This window comes from Tachypleus tridentatus, chromosome 7 (assembly GCF_004210375.1).
Source record: "Tachypleus tridentatus isolate NWPU-2018 chromosome 7, ASM421037v1, whole genome shotgun sequence".
Taxonomy (NCBI): Eukaryota; Metazoa; Arthropoda; class Merostomata; order Xiphosura; family Limulidae; genus Tachypleus; species Tachypleus tridentatus.
In genome coordinates, this window is record NC_134831.1 from 79977221 (window position 1) to 79996286 (window position 19066).

Below are 19066 nucleotides of genomic sequence, written 5' to 3' on the forward strand. Positions count from 1 at the left end.
ATATTTATTATTTTCACAATTTAAACATTTTTTGAGAAAATTTTTATTCCTCTTTGTTTGTCATTGGCAAGTATTACAACACAAATGTATTTAACATATAACATAACATTTTGGGACAAAATAGGATTGATAGATCCATCTTGGTTGTTACATCCTCCAAACTAAACTAAAACTATTAATAAATAAATTTTTAAAAAATCTTAAAGTCAGCCCTTATCATTCATATATTTATCATGCTTTCTCTTACACTCTCTTAAATTTACTGCTTTCACAACATCCAAAAGCAACCCACTCCAAAAACTAACTACCCAATTATGAAAAATAAAAAACTGTCTTAGCTGAAGTTACTCTTACCCTGTCAAAATTTATATTTGCATCTAGTCCTATTATTCATGCTGTTACGTAGGGAAAAAAGATAATACATTAACTTTATCAATTCCCTTTACAATCTTAAACACCTCAATTAGATCTCCTAATTCTTCTTTTCTCAAAGGAAAAGTTGCAAGATTTCAACCTTTCCTGGTATTGTTACAGTGCCCTCATCTTTTAGATCAATCATACACACATATCTGGGATGAGTGTACACAAACAGACTCACAGCTAGCCCTAAACCTCTGATTAGATAAATGATCTCCTGTATGGGAGTTGAAGTAATTACCTAGTCCTTTCATGCATTCTCTTAATACAGCAGCATCAGCTACAGGGTCAAAGGACTCTTGTGGGAAAAGTGTGGCTTGTTGCTAAAGAAGATGGTAATATTATAGTTAAAAAAATTAACCACTCTAAATACATGATAAATGAAAAACACACTCCCAAAACTATTATATACATTATGTTGTAACCTATAAGTGTGCCATAATATACAACTTTTATTTATTCTAAAAAAAGTTGATGAAATATCAAAGTTATTTCCTCAAGTTATGGAATTATAGTTCTCAGCAATTTGCACTGTTAATCATAAGTTAAACTTAAGCAAAAACACAGTATACATATCCCATTATTGTACACCATAATAAAAAATTTAAGTAATGTGAGAACTTTATAAGAACTATTATTCTTATGTTTTGAAAATACTACTCAATAAAAAACCTAGCCATATAAAATAGTGACTGTAAAAATAAGTGGATGATGATCTCATATGATGTAGAATTTTCACGTATCATAATGTCCCTTATTTTTTCCTTTCTTTAATAAAAACTTGATATTGCACAAATGGATCAAATAGTCTATGGAATATTTACATTTCACAAAATACATACATATAACTCCATTGTGAAAAGATATTTTAATCCTGGTGACTAGAGGGTCAAGTGTAGTGACAGATACTCTTCTGACAGGTACAGACACCTAAAATGAAATTAAAATAAATAAAAACTCTTATCTTAGGTTAACAGAAACAGGCCATGAAAAACATAAAGATACTGTCAATTGAATATTTCTAAAATAAAATAAAACTAAGCAATTTCTATATAAAAAAAAAAAACTAAGCAGACTGGCAAAACACATAAAAGAATTACATTTTATAAGAAACAGTATGTATCACCTTGCCTATTAATACAGTTAATATAACACAAAGTTTTATAATGAAAACACATTTCCAAAATAAGCTTGTCCAACAGGAAGGTAAATACCCAACAACAAATCGGACTATTTTGTTCATTTTTATTAGAATTTATGTTAACACTCTGATTCGAGTATGTAGAATCTGGGCTGATTGTAATATTTTGATGTTTATTACGAAGGTGATTTGTAAAACTCATGTTCGTCGTCCCTCCATGATATGTATGTCAACCGACTTTGAAAACAGCTATATCCAGCAAGTATCGACATATAGCACCACGGTTTTTAAGATCATTGAGAGCATACCGCATTTCATATTAGTTGGTGGGAGTTTAGTTGTTTTAGTATTGAAAAGATCTCTCTTGGTGGCTTTAATAAATAATTTCCATCACCTACCATAAAATGCATAACATTGGATTAATATGGTAGTTTCAGTTGGTGTTTTCTTGAAATAATCAGAAGATAAATAAAAAGAGAAAGCCTAATCCACATCGGCTCCACAAAAAATTTTCAGATGACTATATTTGTATTAAATATTTTTTATAGAAAAAAGACGCAACATTTAGCCCGTGTATTCATTCGTTCGATGTTCGGCACCGGGATTTTATGTTACTGAGGACCCAGAAGGATGAGGTACATTTTCGGCCTCTTCTTCCCTGCTGAATAAATGATTTAACTTTAAGAACTGTCAAATGCTACTTCTTGTAGTCTAATACAAAACACTGAGTCAACTTCTTCGCCTTTTCCGGACTGTGTCTTTGAATATTATGGTAGCAGTATTTAGTATAATTTTAAATTGTTCACTTAATTTGGTCAAAAACTCTTACAAATAGTTCATACCGTAATAAATCGCTTCATTTGGTTATTTAAGGTCACAAACAATTCCAGAATCAAATTACACTTGTTCACAAGAGATGTTCAGCAGTGCGTATTTATACATAAAATTCCCTTTTTAAATAACACGATGGTGTCTTAACTCTTGGTAAAATAATTTTAATATCTAGTAGCGGTGATTTTATTTCTAACGTAGACATTTAATTGTGAGGAGCACTTAACCCTATTAACATCATGTATGATATACCAGTCTATTTTTGTTAATAAATCAATTTAACATACATTTTTATTAAAGTAGCCGAACGAACAATCTATGAATCTGTCTTTTAGAGGAAATAAGTTTTGTTTGCGTAATTATCCAAAAATGTTGAGTTTGTGAATTTTTAGTACGCTGAAGGCTGTGTTTAGTGTTGAATTTTGTATCATTTAGATTTTTTTTTTAAAAATCTCTTTTTGCTACATTTAATTATGCCGGGCATGCATATTCTACGCTCCTGTGTTTTTTGCTTTTAATCTTTTGAGATACTTTACTCGTTGCCACATTTTTTTTTCGTAATTTCAGATATATATTTTCTCCAAGTTAATTTTGAACTATACGTTAGGCCTACATTTTTTGTTGACGAGCTGGTAACAAGAAGTGGTTCTATCAGTTATTGACATAGGAGACTTTCTATGTAATTTAAGAGATTTTGCGAATAATATTAATTTTATTTTATATTTCTGACATTACTCTACTTTCTGATTTCAAACTAGTTGTAAACTATTTCATGCTATTGAGCCCCCGCAAGTACAGCGGTAAGTCTATGAATTTACAACGCTGAAATTAGGAGTTCGATTTCCGTCGGTGGGCTCAGAAGATAGCCCCATGTGGCTTTGCTATAAGAAAGGGAAGGCATCCCCACCCACCGCCAACTTTTACCAAAGAATAGTGGGATTGATCGTCACTATATAATGCCCCCACGGCTAAGCATGTTTAGCGCGATGGGGATGCGAACCCGCGCCCCTCAGATTACGAGTCACACGCCTTAACACGCTTGGCCATGCCGGGCCTTCTCCGCTGGAGTAAAGTACTTGCAAATATGTGCTCTTGACATTTATTCTACATTTTCTGCCGTCAAGAAATTTATATAACCAGCAGAAAACTCCTGCTAGTAACTCAATTTCTTCTCATTTGAATCTTGAACCATTATGCTTTACAGTGTCAAAAGCTTTCTCGATATCAAGAAAGCAAGCTACAGTGCATTTCTTATCGTTAAAGCTATCTATTAGTATTACGGTTTTCGGTAATGATTAGTTGTTTGCCGAAATTTTCTGAAATTTTGAAGATTTAGTGTTGTGCATATAGTTTAATATCTACGCTTGTTTCAGTTTAATGCACGTTATGTATTGTTAAATTTGTTCTCTAAAATTGTAGAGAATTCTTGAGTGTACGAATCAATAATATCTGTTCTACGAAAACACTGGCGTATTGTTGGGCCAGCTGAATTTTCAAGAATCTCGTCTTAATGAGTGTCAGAGGTAGCCATCACAACATGAGAAGACAGATATATATTGTTGGTCTGCTACAGGCAGTATACTATGAACCACAGAGGCTATAAACGCTCATTAATCGGAAAACTACAGATATTTCATCAGGAAGGTTTAGAGATTTTAAACATTACAAACCATTCAACTTTAGTGAATTAACTGCGGACGCTAGTATTTGTAGGATGACATTAAATACCTTCTTTGTTAAAAAGTCAGCTCGTAAGCGGTGTGAGAACCATGAAGTTCGCTATTCCAAGAATTTGGCGTGAACCCACTGACCACTCAAGCAATTGCTACTTCTGCGTGGTGGACCCTTCCAAACGTCGGGGTGGAAAGAATGCATCTACTATCATGTATCTGGACCTTCCATTATCTATCGCCCCAGTGCCACACTGTCCTGAGCTCCCTGTACCTATTTCGCTAGAGAGAAAGCAGCCATCCTCAGAAGAGAGCATCAAATCAGAAGAGGTGGTAGACGTTGAATATCCAGATTACAATTTCAGAGGTGCAGCTGGTGAGAGAAGCCCATACTACTCCAACCAAAGAGACCTCATTGACTTTCTCAGAGACCTTGGCCTAACAAAGTCGAATGCCGAGCTTTTGACATTTAAGTTCAAGGAGTGGGATTTGTTAGATAAAAGTGTGCAAGTCGCAAGTCAAAGGAAGCATTACAAATACATGTAAATCTTGATTCATACGTTGTTTCATTCAGACCTTGTGTAAAAGAAAATGTACAAATTTGCCTGTTTTTACATAAAAAAATAGATTAATTTGTAAATTTCACTATCCTGGTCAAAAAAGCAAAGTTTGAAGGGAATAATGACCATATTCTGTACTTTTACAACATAAGCAATTAAGAAATAACACATACTGTCCAGGAACAAAATTTGATGGCCTGGTATGGCCAGGTGGTTAAGCCACTCGACTTGTAATCCGAGGGTGGTGGGTTCGAATCACGATCGCACCAAACATGTTCGCCCTTTCGGTCATGGGGAATTATAATGTGAAGGTCAATCCCACTATTCTTTGGTAAAAGAGTAGCCCAAGAGTTGGCGGTGGGCGGTGATGACTAGCTGCCTTCCCTTTAATCTTACACTGCAAAATTATGAACGGTAGCGCAGATAACCCTCGTGTAGCTTTGCGCGAAATTAAAAAACAAACAACAAAAAAGAAAGGGCAATAAAGTTAAACAAGAACAGATGTAAAATATTATTAGCATGAAATTTTCGGATAAATAATTGTAAATTTTTGTTACAATATGCAGTCAGTCTAGAAATAAAAAAACAACAATTCAGATTTACTTCGTGTGCTTGCTGTAGTAGTTACAAGGTCGATCATGTGGATCGAGCTCATATAGTGTTAGAGTAGAAAAAAAAGCTTATAAGTTTTACTCTTAAAATATTTTTTGATATTCGTCTGGGAAGCTATGCAAAGGAAATTTGGAAACTAAAAAATTACTTTTAATCTTAACATGTACTCAGACTACTTGTGAAAGTCTAAGTCAGAATTTAACTCCATAAATTCAAAAACGAGCTTTAGTAAATATACTTAACTGAAAATCCGATTTTTGATACACTCAATGGCCACTTTATTAGGTAGATACACCTGTTCTTTAACGCAAATAGTCTAACAGAAACTCGTGGCTACAACTCGATATATAAATCATGCAGACATGGTCAAGAGGTTCAGTTATTGTTCGACCAAACATCAGGCTCGGCGTAGCCAGGTGGTTAAACCACTCGACTCGTAATTTGATGGTCGCGGGTTCGAATTCTTATCCCACCAAACATGCCCACACTTTCAGCTGTGAGAGCGTTATAAAGTGACAGTCATTCCCATTATTCGTTAGTGTAAGAGTAGCCCAAAAGTTGACGGTGGGTGGTGATGACTAGTTACATTCCCTCTGGTCTTACACTGCTAAATTAGGGACGGCTAGCGCAGATAACCCTCGCGTAGCTTTGCGCAAGGAAACCACCACGTCTGGCACCAACATCTCAGAAACTGCTGACCTCCTGGGATCTTCACACATTACAGTCTCTAGAGTGTACCAAGAATGGTGAGAAAAACAAGAAATATCCACTGAGCGGTAGTTCTGTGGACGAAAACACCTTGTTAATGAGAGAGGTCAGAGAAGAATGGCCAGCTCGTTCAAGCTGACAGGAAGGCCACAAATACTCAAATAACTACTCTTTACAACAGTGGCGGGCAAAAGGGCATCTCTAAATACACAGTGTGTCGAACCTTCAAATGGATGGGCTACAGCAGCAGAAGACCTTGTTGGGTTCCACTCCTGTCAGCTAAGAATAGAAAGACGAGATTACAATGTGCACGGGATCACCAAAACTGGACGACTGAAGATTGGAAAAACGTTGCCTGATCTGACAAATCTCGATTTTTATGCTGCAACACTCAACTGGTAGGATCAGAAGTTGGCGTAAAAAGCACGAATCCATTTATCCATTCTGCGTCAACTGTACATGCGGATGGTGGTGGTGTAAGGGTGTGGGGAATGCATTCTTCGCACACACTAGGCCTCTTACTACCAACTGAGCATCATTTGAATGCAACAGCGTACCCAAGCATTGTTGCTGACCATGGTCACAATCTACCCACTTTTCAATGGCTACTTCCAACAGGATAATGTACCATGTCACAAAGCACACATTATTTCAAGCTGATTCCACGAACATGACAGTGACTTCAGTGTACTTCAACGGCCTACACAGTCCCCAGCTCTCAATCCAATAGAGCACCTTTGTGATGAAATGGAACGGGAGGTTTGCAGCATGAATGTGTGTCCGACAAACCTCCAGGAACTGCGTGATGCTATCGAGTCAGCATGGACCAAAATTCCTGAGAAATGTTTCCAGAACCTTGTTGAATCCATGCCGCAAATAATTCAGACTGTCCTGGAGGCAAAATGGGGTCCTACCCGGTACTAGATAGGTGTACCTAATAAAGTGGCCACTAAAGACATGTTATGTTTACTAAAATCTCACCAAATTTCGTGAAGTGACATTTAATACATTAAAACTTCTGGTGTATATATATACATATTGTTGTAATCTATATATTTGGTAAATTAAATGCTAGATAGAAGGAACTGCGAGTCTTAATGATGACGTTGAGATAAGGAAATTTAATAATATACGTGCCATTTATTTTTTACCTTCGATGCAATTACACAGCTTGCCCTGTTGATCAAGATATAATAGTTCAACCTGACATTTCAGTACAGTAAGGTCAGTAATTGTTTGATCGTTTGTTTTAAATTTCGTGCGAAGCTACAAGATTGTTATGTACTTAAGCCATCCATAACTTTGAAATGACAGGATAAAGGGGAGACAATTAATCAATACTACCCACAGCCAATTCTGGGTATACTTTTTACCAGTGAATGGTGGGATTGAACATTGCTTTATAATACCCTTACGGGTGAAAGGGAAAGCATGTTCGGTGATGGGATTCGAGCCCATAACCCACACGTTGCGAGTTGTGTGTCCTAACGAAAAGGCTATGCCAGGTCGGAATTGTTTGAGATAAATATGCAATTCTTTTTTAAGTGTAAAGTAATATCGTTAAAGTTTTAGTCAGACGTTTACATATACTGGGCTCTGTTCTGTTCAACTTGCTATTCCAAAGATATGATAAATATTTCTGTCATTTTAAGATACTCAGTTGAGCTAGTATCAAATAACTCTCTAACGTGCATAAAGTAATGTTCCATGTTGGGAAAACAGGACGTACGCCATTGTTAGGCAGCTCAAAATCATAAATGATTAGGTAAGACGGTGGTGTCCTTCAACAAACATACTGCTTGACACAAGTCACAGCGTAGAACAAATAGTTTATTTCGGTGTTCTACATTTAAAAGAGACAATAATTAAATGTTCTCAAATAAAAAAATTCCCAAAAAATACTTCATTTTAAAACCTGTTTGACTTTATAAAACATTTCTGAAAAAAATCTCAAATAAGTTTATTAGTTCGCTTATGAAATTATTTAAGAATGCCTTCACTGTAGTCACGAATAAAAATGGCCAAAAAGTACCTAAAATTATTCCAAGGCCTAAATTCTTTTCAACAGCATAACCTCGAGAAACCAGTTATATTTTTAAGTGGTATTAGAAAAAAAAATTCTCTTTCTCATAAGCATTTAGTTACACGTTTTATTTAAATATTATTATTATGTATATCAGGATAATGTTTCTTTGTTTATTTAATTTTGCGCCAAGCTACACGAGGGCTATCTGCGTTAGTCGTCCCTAATTTAGCAGTGTAAGACTAGTTAGAAAGCAGCTAGTCATCGTCACTCACCGCCAACTCTTGGGCTACTTTTTTACTAACGAATAATGGGATTGACCGTGACTTTATAACGCCCCACGGCTGAAAGGGCGAGCATGTTTGGTGCGACGGGATATTAGGAAGTATATAAAAATATTTATTCATGTTATTTAGAAGATTACGCTGTTTATGGATTTGAAATAACATAAAATTAATTTAAAATGTTGTTGATATATTTTACTGGGATATATTTATTGTATGAGCGTCTTGCTTTTGTTAACAAATATTATGCATTGTATTATGAACGCATAAATATTCAATGATGTACGATTTGCGTATGTCAACAATAAACTGGGGAAATTCAATCATTAACAGAAGCTAAGAAACAATATAATTTTATAGTAATGAGGTTTTATGTGTATTTAATCTTCTAAGTTTCGTAAATGGTTCTGTTTAACGTTTAACTGACGTGGTGATTCAGCAATTCATTCGTTACTAACATAAATGTTTTAATAAGACCTAAGTAGTTATAGCAATGCACCATCTTCCCACCTCACATGCTTCGTAATGGTGATAATCCATTTATTTATTTAATTTATTATTTTTTGTAACATAGTTACACAATTGATTACACTGCACAACAAAGTTTTTGTTTCTTAAACACTGTTTGGTGTTCCTTTTAGATTTTTGGCTACTGATCACGAAAATCGCATCCAGATTTGCCCATCACGTACAGTTTCATCAAAATCTTCAGTTTTGTCAGGACATTGCTACAATGGAAAAACGATATCAGGGTAACTGGAATCCGTCAATGCTTGCTGACTACTGTTGGACACTGCAACGTGATGCACCGGACATTGAATACAAACGAAAATCAGGAGCAAAACACTTTTAATCATGTTGAACTTAATAGCGTATTAGAAACATAAACGCAATTAAATACGTTATTGTCGGTAAACAGTTAACTGTCCTTATTCTCAAAGTTCCTACGTGATGAAGCAAAACCAAAACTATATTTGTGCATACCCACCAGGTACCTGTCACAATCAGCAAAACCTTTCAGGAAGCAAAACTTTTCAAAAAAATTGTTGTGCAGTGTTATCTGTGCTGTTCTCACGACTGTTTCTAATTATCGGTATTTAAGTTCTTTGGGTGGTCCTGGGTACAATCTTGATCTCTTTCTCACTGAGAAATATCGAAACACTAAGTTAATCCCTAAGATTCACCACTGAGCCACCAGAGGGATAGTTATATGGTAATTGCAATCGTAAAATAGCATTAATATAGTTCATATATGCTAAAGAAAGGAAACTAACCTTATTGGTTCAAGAAAATAAAACTTGCATATTTTTATCATTCTTCAGTAAAATTCGTTGTTTAACAATATAAAAACAAAACATCATTATTTCCCAACCTTAAATTATATATATTGTTACATTACTTGGTGAATTAGGCGTGAGAAAGATTTGTTTGTTGAGTTTTGCGCCAGCCGCCGCTAAATTTGAAGTGATAGACTAGAGAGAAGACAGACAGTCAATACCACATATAACCAGTTCTTGGAAAACTCGTTAATAAGAACAGTAGATTTGATAGTAATATTATAATGATCCCACATTTGAAAGGGCGGACATGTTTGACGAATGAATTTGATCTCATTACCCTCGATTAGCGAGTGAAGTGCCCCCAATGTTAACTCACTGTTATCTAGCACGCTAAAATTTGGGTAAAAAGTTCTAAGGATGTGATGTTAAGTTTCTAGTATATCTCAAAGTAAGTTTATGTATGAAATAATTAATAGTTTGTTTGTTTCAAGAAGATAGAGTTGTTTTGATTAGTGTGCGAAATATTTCGGTCTGTGTTAGCCATTGCGCTTATTGAGATACTTAATGTAAGTTAGTTGATCGTGCGTTATTCCTGGTTTTGTTAGAGGTTTAAAAGTCATTTGTAGTGTAGGCCTGCAACAAGTTATGACAGTGCACAAGTGTTCAAGCTTGTAGAAATGTTAAAGGTGGAAATAAACTAATTTGTGACTGCTACGTGGAGTGGAAGTTGAATTATTTTCACAAGATAACTTAAAATAACCCAGCAAACAAACAAGATTTAAGCAATATAAAAACTAAAACTATATAATGTGTTCAATAACTTGATTTTTTATTTTAAATGTTTTAGTTTATAAGAAAATCCACAAGACTTTACACGATAAAATAAAAGTAAACCTCAATTTAAAGTGGGAATGTAAAAGTTAAATCTATTGAACCTTATTAATCAAAAATGGAATAGCTGACTTTCATACAAACACATTTATGAACATTTTTGCGTGCATCTAAATACATGTTAGATGTATTGAAATACATTGAAATACTTTTGTTCTTACGCGATTTTAAGTAAAGCAGAAATACATTTGTGACAACTCTAAGAATGTAACGCCACCACCCTATCTAAATATTATTCATATTATTTTCAATCAATTTATTTGAAAGCTCGGGTTGAAAAAACAGAGCATGTTTTTACACATACTTTGTGATCTATATTTGTTTCAACACGGAACAGTTTGGCTTTTATCCAACTATAGTGCAGTAATGCGACATCATGTGAGGAAACACGCGAGCCATTGAACAAGCGACAAGCAGCAATAGGAAAAAGAAAAATTATCGAGAAGTCATACAAACACACAGACACGTTTGTTTTTTTAATAATTCGAGAGCATGTTGCAATAAGTTCTAAAAGGTTTTGGAAATTATTTTATTAAACTACGCATTAGCTCTATACTTCAAATCAGACCCGGCATGGCCAGGTGGTTAAGGCATTCGACTCGTAATCTGAGGGTTACGGGTTCGAATCCCCGTCACACCAAACATGCTCGCCCTTTCTGCTGTGAGGGAGTTATAATATGACGGTCAATCCCACTATTCATTGGTAAAAGAGTAGACCAAGAGTTGGCGGTGGGTGGTGATGACTAGCTTACTTCCTTCTAGTCTTACACTGCTAAATTAGGGGCGACTAGCGCAGATAGCCCTCATGTAGCTTTGTGCGTAATCCAAAACAAAACTTCAAATCAGTTGCTTGATTATTTTCACACGGAAATAAAATGCGCTTTATTACCTCCATGAAAATAACGTGTTAAACGTAAAACATTTCCTCCGTTCTTAGATAAATGTTTACTTGTTAAAAGAGCCTGGCATGGCCAAGCGCGTAAGGCGTGCGACTCGTAATCCGAGGGTCGCGGGTTCGCGCCCGCGTTGCGCTAAACATGCTCGCCCTCCCAGCCGTGGGGGTGTATAATGTGACGGTCAATCCCACTATTCGTTGGTAAAAGAGTAGCCCAAGAGTTGGGCTAAATTAGGGACGGCTAGCACAGATAGCCCTCGAGTAGCTTTGTGCGAAATTCCAAAAAACAAACAAACAAACTTGTTAAAAAGGGTAAGCTAGTTACTATACTTAGCAGTGTTCTCAAATTAATACGAATGATACTCAACGGATAAATAAATATATCTATGTTTAAAATATCTTCAAAACAAATTTCATGTAAATTGGCCAAAATAAAGTTAAGTAATTGACCAAAACCCATAAAATTCTTGGTTTAGTTAACATTTTGATCTCCATAAAATTATCTAAAATAAGTATATCTGAGAGTTTTGTAAGTATGTGTATGGAACCTGTAAAAAGTATATTTAAACCAAATTCTATGTAAGTTTGTTAACATACGGCCGAATAATTGATCAGAAACCCCTCAAATTATGCAATGAGCAAGCCTAATATTATGGTAAGTCATTGTGTTGGGCGTATGAAAATTAAAACTTGTGCCAATTTTCATCTTGTGTTGTATACTGTATTTTTTTATTTATACTTTTGTATTGTTCTTTATCAAGAGGGCGTTTTAGCATCAAGTAATAAGAATTTTCTTGGAGGCTTAATTAACAAAGCAACTTGGGTAACAGGGCACATAAGTTATGCTAGGGTCGAGTTAGTAATTAATTGTTTACAAAGTTATCAGGTGTCTGATGTATTAGTACGTTTTTTCTATTACTCGGTCAGTTAAGTCAGTTTTCTAAACTTTGAGTTTATATTTCAACGAAGTATTAGACTAAAAGATTTGGGAGAAGATAGCATCGAAAGTGAGTGTTTTAGTGTTATTTGTGAAAATAGGCCTATCGTTTGTCTGTGAATCTCGACGTTGGGGGTTATAGCTTTATATATATATATCGTGCTAGGGATTTAGTGTTAAAGGCAATTTCCATTTCATTACTTGACTAGTAGCTGAAGTGTTCAGACATGTGAATTTATTGCTGCCATGTTGCTTTTATCGTACAAGCTTCCTTCTACGCTAACATCATGTTTCTCAGGTAATTCTTGTCGGATTACCGATGAACTTCTCCCCTCGCCAGATTATTGCCTTCATCGACCAGTATAAACCCAACGTCTCAGTTGATCCTAGAAAAACAAGAATCCTTCGTCGATGCGGTATACTACTGCAGCCTTCAACATTCCAGGACCACGTTTACCTATGTAAACCGTGGAATGCAAATATCAACGTCCAGTGCTTTCTCACCAAAAGTTCCAGTCGTCTATATTCAGTATTCATTAAGAACGTTCATATTTCCATAACTCCCGTCGAAATACAGCATTCTCTGGAAACAACCACTTCCTCGAAACTCCATGCAGCCCACAGAATCCACTGCAAGACCACAGGCCTACTAACTCACTTTGTAAAAGTTGTGACCCAGCATAAACAGGTAGCTTATTATATACTCAACCACGGATGCACCCTTCATTATTTTCATTTTAGTGCCGAACGTTCCCAGCGTCGACCAACTGCACTTCAACATGTCAACTCTGCCAATCAGAGTACCCCTCGTCCAGTAAGCTTTTCAACTCCATTTATGCCTATTATCTCTGCTGCCAGCAGCATATCTACACTCAATTCTAAGAAGAAAGACAAGGATACTCTGACCAACGTTGACATTAATCTTAAACAGCAACCTAATCCGAAGAATATAGCCACAAGCCAAACTCAACCCACGCACGTTAAAACCACAGACATTAACATCACGTTCAGTAAGAAGACACAAATCATCCCATACAGAAACAGAACGACTTATCGACAGAGAAAGAATCGATCACTCAGCTTTATATCCATGAACGGTCTATCTGTATCCTCCTGGTGCCTTAGATTGGTCTTATGATCCATTGTTACTTTAATTCATATGTTTTGGCGTTGTGAGTGTGTGTGTTTTTTGTTTGTTTGTTTTTTTCCTTAAAGCATTACTAACCATGATTCCTTTTTCAGCAACTCCGGGCACGCTCAGGGTAAATTATTCGGCGCACTGATCGTGAAAGTGGGTTTTCTCTGGTACTCCCGTTTTCCCCCACAGCAAATTCTGAGGCTTTTGGATTTACAAATTCCTATTCTTTTTTTAAGGGGGTCAATATTTAACCTCTCGCAGACCATCAACGGACCTTTGTCACCAGCCTGCAGTATAATCTGGTATACTTAAATTCTTTTCGGTTTAGCTATTAATTACTAGCCCAGCAAAATTTAACTTTATGAGTAGAGCGAAGAGAAGGTCCCTTCTGAGCGCCCTCGATTGCTTTGCGTTTCTTTCTGAGGCGCAAAGTATTAAATCGAAATACCTGCCACGAATTTGATTTGATTGAGTTATAAAGGAAAGTATGACCTTCTTCAACCGGGATATCCCCCTTCGCCCTCAGTTTATAGCTGAAGAAATGAAAGTTATTAAAACCTTTTTGGTGTAATTAAATAGACTGGACTTGGCATTATTTGTCTACCAAGTAAACCACAAGAACCCGTCTAATAATATCGAAATATTCATAACAGCTGGCTATTTTGACACTGCTACTATGGAAAATTTGAAAATACAACACGTTTGTTTGTTTTGGAATTTCGCACATAGCTACTCGAGGGCTATCTGTGCTAGCCGTCCCTAATTTAGCAGTGTAAGACTAGAGGGAAGCCAGCTAGTCATCAACACCCACCGCCAACTCTTGGGCTACTCTTTTACCAACGAATAGTGGGATTGACCGTCACATTATTACGCCCCCACGGCTGGGAGGGCGAGCATGTTTGGCGCGACTCGGGCGCGAACCCGCGACCCTCGGATTGCGAAGCGCACGCCTTAACGCGCTAGGCCATGCCAGTCCTCAATACAACACGTTCTAGTTTTTAAAACTCATTAGTTCCTGATATCCCCGTACGTTTCACAGCTCCGTAAAACATGAATTATTCATCAAGAAAACTGAAAAGTTTACACCTTTAAAAGCATCATCATTTTATAAACATTGATAATATTACTTAAACTAACTGTACGTGTGTGTGCATATATGACATATATATATATATATAAACTACAAAATTAAGTATTTTTACAAGTGATTTTAGAACCCTATCGGAATTTTGAACTGTTACAAATTGTTGAGATAACTCCACGCACTTTTACCATTGTAATATAATACACAAACACATCCTTAATACATTATAAAGTTATCTACATACGTTTTCGCGAATTTCACCAATGATTTTGTTTAGGCTAATATTAGTAATATTCATGTCAGATTACATCAAAGATGGCTGTCGTCAGCTAATTTTGTAATAGCTGATAGCAAAGAATACTCTAAAATGCTTTTACTACAATATAATATATTTTAGTTTTGTAACAAACAAGTTGTTTACAAAATAACAATATAAAATGTATTAACATAGCATAAGAATAGATGAATAACTAAAGAAACCACACTTAGATAAAGTTAGCGAAAATTACAAAATAAAAGTTTTATTTTGAAAATTTCAGTTTTTCACGAAAGTAACAAAATTCCAAACAACACATATTCCGCTTTTGCTTAAATGAAAAATCTACCAACCGAGTATTAATATACTAAAACCTGATGAAACAAAATGTATACATCTCAGCATTTGCCGTCATAGTTTTGAAAAAACCTCATTAATATAAACAAAACGTACCAAGAAGGAAATAACACAAGTATTCGTTTTTCAAGCATTTCGCCGGCAGCACAAAAGAACTACATATTCAAGTTGAATTTGAATTAAGTTACTCTAACAGTTACTAAATTTTAATTATTTTATATTGTTTCTATATTACTACGATTACTTCGTTAGTTATCAGTTAAGTTCAGTGTTTTCTAAATATTTTATACATTAACCGTAGTATTAATATTACTATCACTCTTATACTTGCATTCTCACAATCAGTTGAATCATAACGTGAAAATCGTAGTATTAGTTGTCAAAGCACGTGTTTAAATATTCAGGCTGCATAATTAATATTTATTAAAAAGTTTGTTTGTTTGTATTTAATCACAAAGTTAGACAGCAGGCTCGTTGTGCTGTGCCAACCACGGGTATCAAACCTATTTTTTATCGTTATAAGTCCGCAAAGTTAGCGTGCTACAAAATGGTATCGAACTTACTATTACGTTGTGAGAGAACGCGTGAGAGAGGAAATAGTTTTCTCTTGTATCCTCTAAAACCACGTGCAGTTACTAGAAATAGAGTGCAGGTTTAAATGTTTGATCATATAACATTACACTTATAGAATATGTTTTACTTAGGTTGAGTTAAATACGTTAATACTACTAATCCAACACCTTATGAATTACTTACTATGATACAGTTCTAAATATAGATGTATATCTTTAAGCAAAAACTTAACTAAAATAACGAAAACTGGAGCAACCATACCTTACCGACTTCGAGAGAGCGAGGCCTTCTGAAGTCTGCAATTACGTCTACCGCGTACTGCTGCGGTCCAGTTACAGCTTGTTCCCATCAAGCCACGTCATCACAGGAAGAACTCTCCCATGGACGTCGTTAAGCAAAATTCCCTCTAAGTTATTGTTTTCAACCGGTTATTTAAAGTATACAATATAATCGTATATATACTAACTACTCCATTTTAAGACATAGTAGACTGAGTAATGGTCGAAATATTATGAGTATTACATCGAAAACTATTTGAATTTTTCGAACAAATATCCTCATTAACGAAAAGAATAAAAATCCACTAAAACTATTCAGAGGCGCATAACATAGAGATCAAAAGGGAATGTCCCCAAGTCCCTCCACACTTATTTCCTGTAAGTATACATATGTGATTATTAACAACTACGTTAGATGGGGGTTAGTTTTACCCCACGCACCACTTTCCAGCTGATTTAGGCAGCCGTGGAACCATTTCTATAACAAAAATATATTTAGTCTCCCGCACATATTTGAAAGTTAAGGGCACATCTGGAGAGCATCCACATACTTTCAGGTCGTTGGCCAAAATATATAACTACTTTTGTTTCAGAGATGGACTACATTACTGGGTTTTAGTCTGTAATAGGTAAATCCATACTGTAATAACCTACGATTCAAATTAAGTAAGACATTGGCGACTGAAACTGTCTACACAAAAAAACAAGATCATCTGAGAGGAGATGACAACGAATTAGTAATTGACAGTGATTTTACTTTGTTATGATTTTGTTCATTTCACTACACCATGTGTATTTTCGTCAATATCGTCAAGGTCTATCCTTTTTATTACAAGTCATTTCTGTGTCAAACTTACACCTAAATATTGACGTAAGGTAAATTGGACAATTGATCCAGTTCATTCTCAATTCATCGTGGTCTACTTGCGAGATATATAAAATTAATACCTTCATACCTCCAAAGGTCCCTTTGATGATACTTAGTCCTAACTCATTCAGACTAATTGTAGAATACACAAAATTAACACTTTTGCTACCCAAGGGTCCATCTGATACACGGTTACGTATCATGAAACGCCCACTTGTGTATAACGACAGCAAGGAAGCCTTCGAGTTCCCATATCCATCCATTTCTTCATCTGTGACAGCGTGATGGTGCATTAAACAATCGGAAGCATGATTTTATCGTAATTCATTCGGTGTGATGGACTTTCACATTTTAATGGAGAAGTATCTTGTATTTTAGTCAGTATTAACATAATAATATCAAGTGTTATTTGTATATGTGTTAAATGGATTAATATTAATGTTATATACATTCCAACAGTGATATAAACAAAAACTGTTCTTTTTCTATTAGAATTTTGTTTAATGTCACCACCCTCTCCTAGTGGGACACCTATACTTAGGGCAATCCGTGTTGTGCCCACCATGGGTATACAAACCTGGTTTCTACTGTAAGTCCACAGACATACTGCTGTGCCACGGAGGGCTTCATTATAAAGATGGGATTTGAATGCTAGTGTTTTTAATGAATAAAAAAAAAGAGAAGAAAAATATTAATAAATGAAATATTTGTGTTATCATATGAATACCATCCAGAGCAGGAGGATATGTGGGATCCTCTGCGAATTTTCCCATCGGGTCCCCTTTATATCCAATTTAAGCTTGGTATTGTTTGGTGGTTATGGCGTTCAACTAGCAATTTGAGGATCTTGAGTTCAAATTCCGTCATCGAACGTGCTCGCCCTTTCATCCGTGTGTCCATTTTATGGTACTATCAATACCTCTATTCGTTGGTAAAATAGTCCAAGAGTTGTTGGTGGGTAATGTTAACTGTTTGTCTCCCTCTAGTCTATCACTGCTAAATGAGGAACAACTAACACAGATAACTTTAGTGTAGTTATGCGCGAAATTCAAAACAAAATCATATCCAATTTATTATAACGCTGTATGGGCCCCTATTTAGGATGCCCACACCTTGGGGTCTGCTGTTACGCCCACATGAGTGATTCTTAAAGAATTCTTACGATTATTTGTCAGGTTATTAATGTTATTTTAGCTTGTTTACCCTATCGTTATTAGTGTAGCCATTTATTATAGTCTCCGTCATCAGTAATGTATATTGACATTAACCCTCGATAACATGTATTATAAAAATACGGTAGACTTTTTTTGAAAGTTCTCACTTACATTGGTCTGTATTGCAGATAAAAGTTTTTTTTTTTTATAATATATATTGGTAACTCAAATTATTAGTACCAGATGGGTATGAAATTTTGAGGAAAGATCGCACCAAGTTTGCTTAGATCTATAAAACTTAATTTAAATGCAGTTATATTGTATGAACTTACATTTGTAGAAGGCACAGATATTTTACGGGTAAAAATTAGAACAATCGAAGGATTAATAGCGTTAGGTTTCTGCTCCTACATTACTTAAGAACCAACTTGAAATGACCAAATCCTCCATGATGAAATATCTAAAAATGTAAATATAGTTCAGTAGCAATTTTTTATGATTTCAATCACATAGCTATTAATTGAGGTGGCCCGGCATGGCCAGGTGGGCTAAGGCGTTCTACCAGTAATCTGAGGGTCATGAGTTCGAATCCCAGTTGCACTAAACATGCTGGTCCTTTCAGCCGTGGGGGCGTTATAATGTGACGGTCAATCCCACTAATCATTAGTAAAAGAGTAGCCCAAGAGTTGGGGATGGGTGGTGATGACTAGCTGCCTTCCCTCTAGTCCTACACTCATAAACAAACAAACACATTGAGGTTTCCTTTACTCTGGTGCGGGAGGTGAAAAGTTTGGAACGTTTCTAAACATTCATGTTCATAAAGGTGGGTTCCTTGTTATGTAGGTAAGAGTTTTGTTTGGATCTAACTCATGAAACATCTTACTAAACCTACTACAGTATCATATTTTAACTAGTATTCCCAGATTGATTGACAATTTAACTGTTAAGAGAACGTTTCAATGGTCACAGTATTACATTATTTGTCACATGGAATTTAAAGAGTGGAAATATACTTTTCGTGACCCTGCAGGAATGAGATCTATCGGATGGACGCCCTTATGGGCTTTTCTGTTGAGGATAAATTTAACGCTTTTGAAGACATCATGGAT

The 19066-nt window shown here is 35.6% G+C and overlaps 1 protein-coding gene across 1 annotated transcript in view; it reads right to left on the minus strand.

Annotated features, from left to right (window-relative positions):
- Positions 1–19066, minus strand: part of LOC143257705 (annexin A6-like) — an 81613-nt gene that overhangs the window by 9956 nt on the left and 52591 nt on the right. The window contains exon 14 of the mRNA XM_076516743.1: positions 659–740. Within this exon, the coding sequence (XP_076372858.1) occupies positions 659–740 (82 nt within the window). The remainder of the gene's footprint in view (positions 1–658; positions 741–19066) is intronic.